At 60.2% G+C, this 743-nt stretch overlaps 1 protein-coding gene across 1 annotated transcript; it reads left to right on the top strand.

Annotated features, from left to right (window-relative positions):
* Positions 1-298: 298 nt before the first annotated feature.
* Positions 299-442, top strand: VDBG_07932 (conserved hypothetical protein; the record flags this gene model as incomplete). The annotated part of the gene is made up of 1 exon (XM_003001627.1): positions 299-442. The coding sequence occupies one exon, from the start codon at positions 299-301 to the stop codon at positions 440-442; it is 144 nt and encodes a 47-aa protein (XP_003001673.1).
* Between the last annotated feature and the right edge of the window lie 301 nt (positions 443-743).

Here is a 743-nt window from a genome sequence, read left to right as displayed (position 1 = left end):
CACCGCGAGCCTGTGCTTCGGCACGGGCCTGGCCAGGCCTTCTTCTGCGCCGCCGCAGTATGTGGGATATCTCGTCTCCACTTTCAGCGACCCGAATCCTCAGGTGCAGTGGCACTTGTCGGAGGGCAATGATGCCTCTCGGTTCCGGTTCCTCAACGACGGGAATGCTGTTCTCACGTCCAATGTTGGGACCAAGGGCGTCAGGGATATCTTTCTTACCACCAACTCGGAACGAACCGAGTACTTTACCATTGCCACCGGCAAGTCACGGACGACGTCGCGCTGCCTTGAACCTGTAATGCTGATCATCTGTGACACAGATCTCGACATCAATGCCGAGGGTTTCTCGTGGTACCAAGCAACCACAAAGGGGAGCCTGGGCCTCGTCATCTGGTCCTCGAAGAACCTGGTCGACTGGTCCGAGCCGTCCCTGAGGATGTGAGATTGCCGAACAGCGCTCCCGAAAATATCCCGCTTGCTCGACTGACGATCACAACAGCATCGAGGATCCGACCGGCGGCATGGCTTGGGCGCCGTCCGCCGTCTGGGACGATGAAACGCAGCAGTACTTTGTCTTCTGGGCCTCGCGGCACTACGCAGCCGCGGACACGGAGCACACTGGCCCAGCCAACCTCGACCGCATCCGCTACGCCACGACGCGCGACTTTGTCAGCTTCAGCAGGCCGCGGGACTACCACGCCCTGCCTGACACGCCGCTGATCGACCAGGAGTTCATATCTTGG

Source organism: Verticillium alfalfae, genomic scaffold, assembly GCF_000150825.1.
Source record: "Verticillium alfalfae VaMs.102 supercont1.11 genomic scaffold, whole genome shotgun sequence".
Classification (NCBI taxonomy): domain Eukaryota; kingdom Fungi; phylum Ascomycota; class Sordariomycetes; order Glomerellales; family Plectosphaerellaceae; genus Verticillium; species Verticillium alfalfae.
This window is presented reverse-complemented; position numbering and strand designations above follow the sequence as displayed.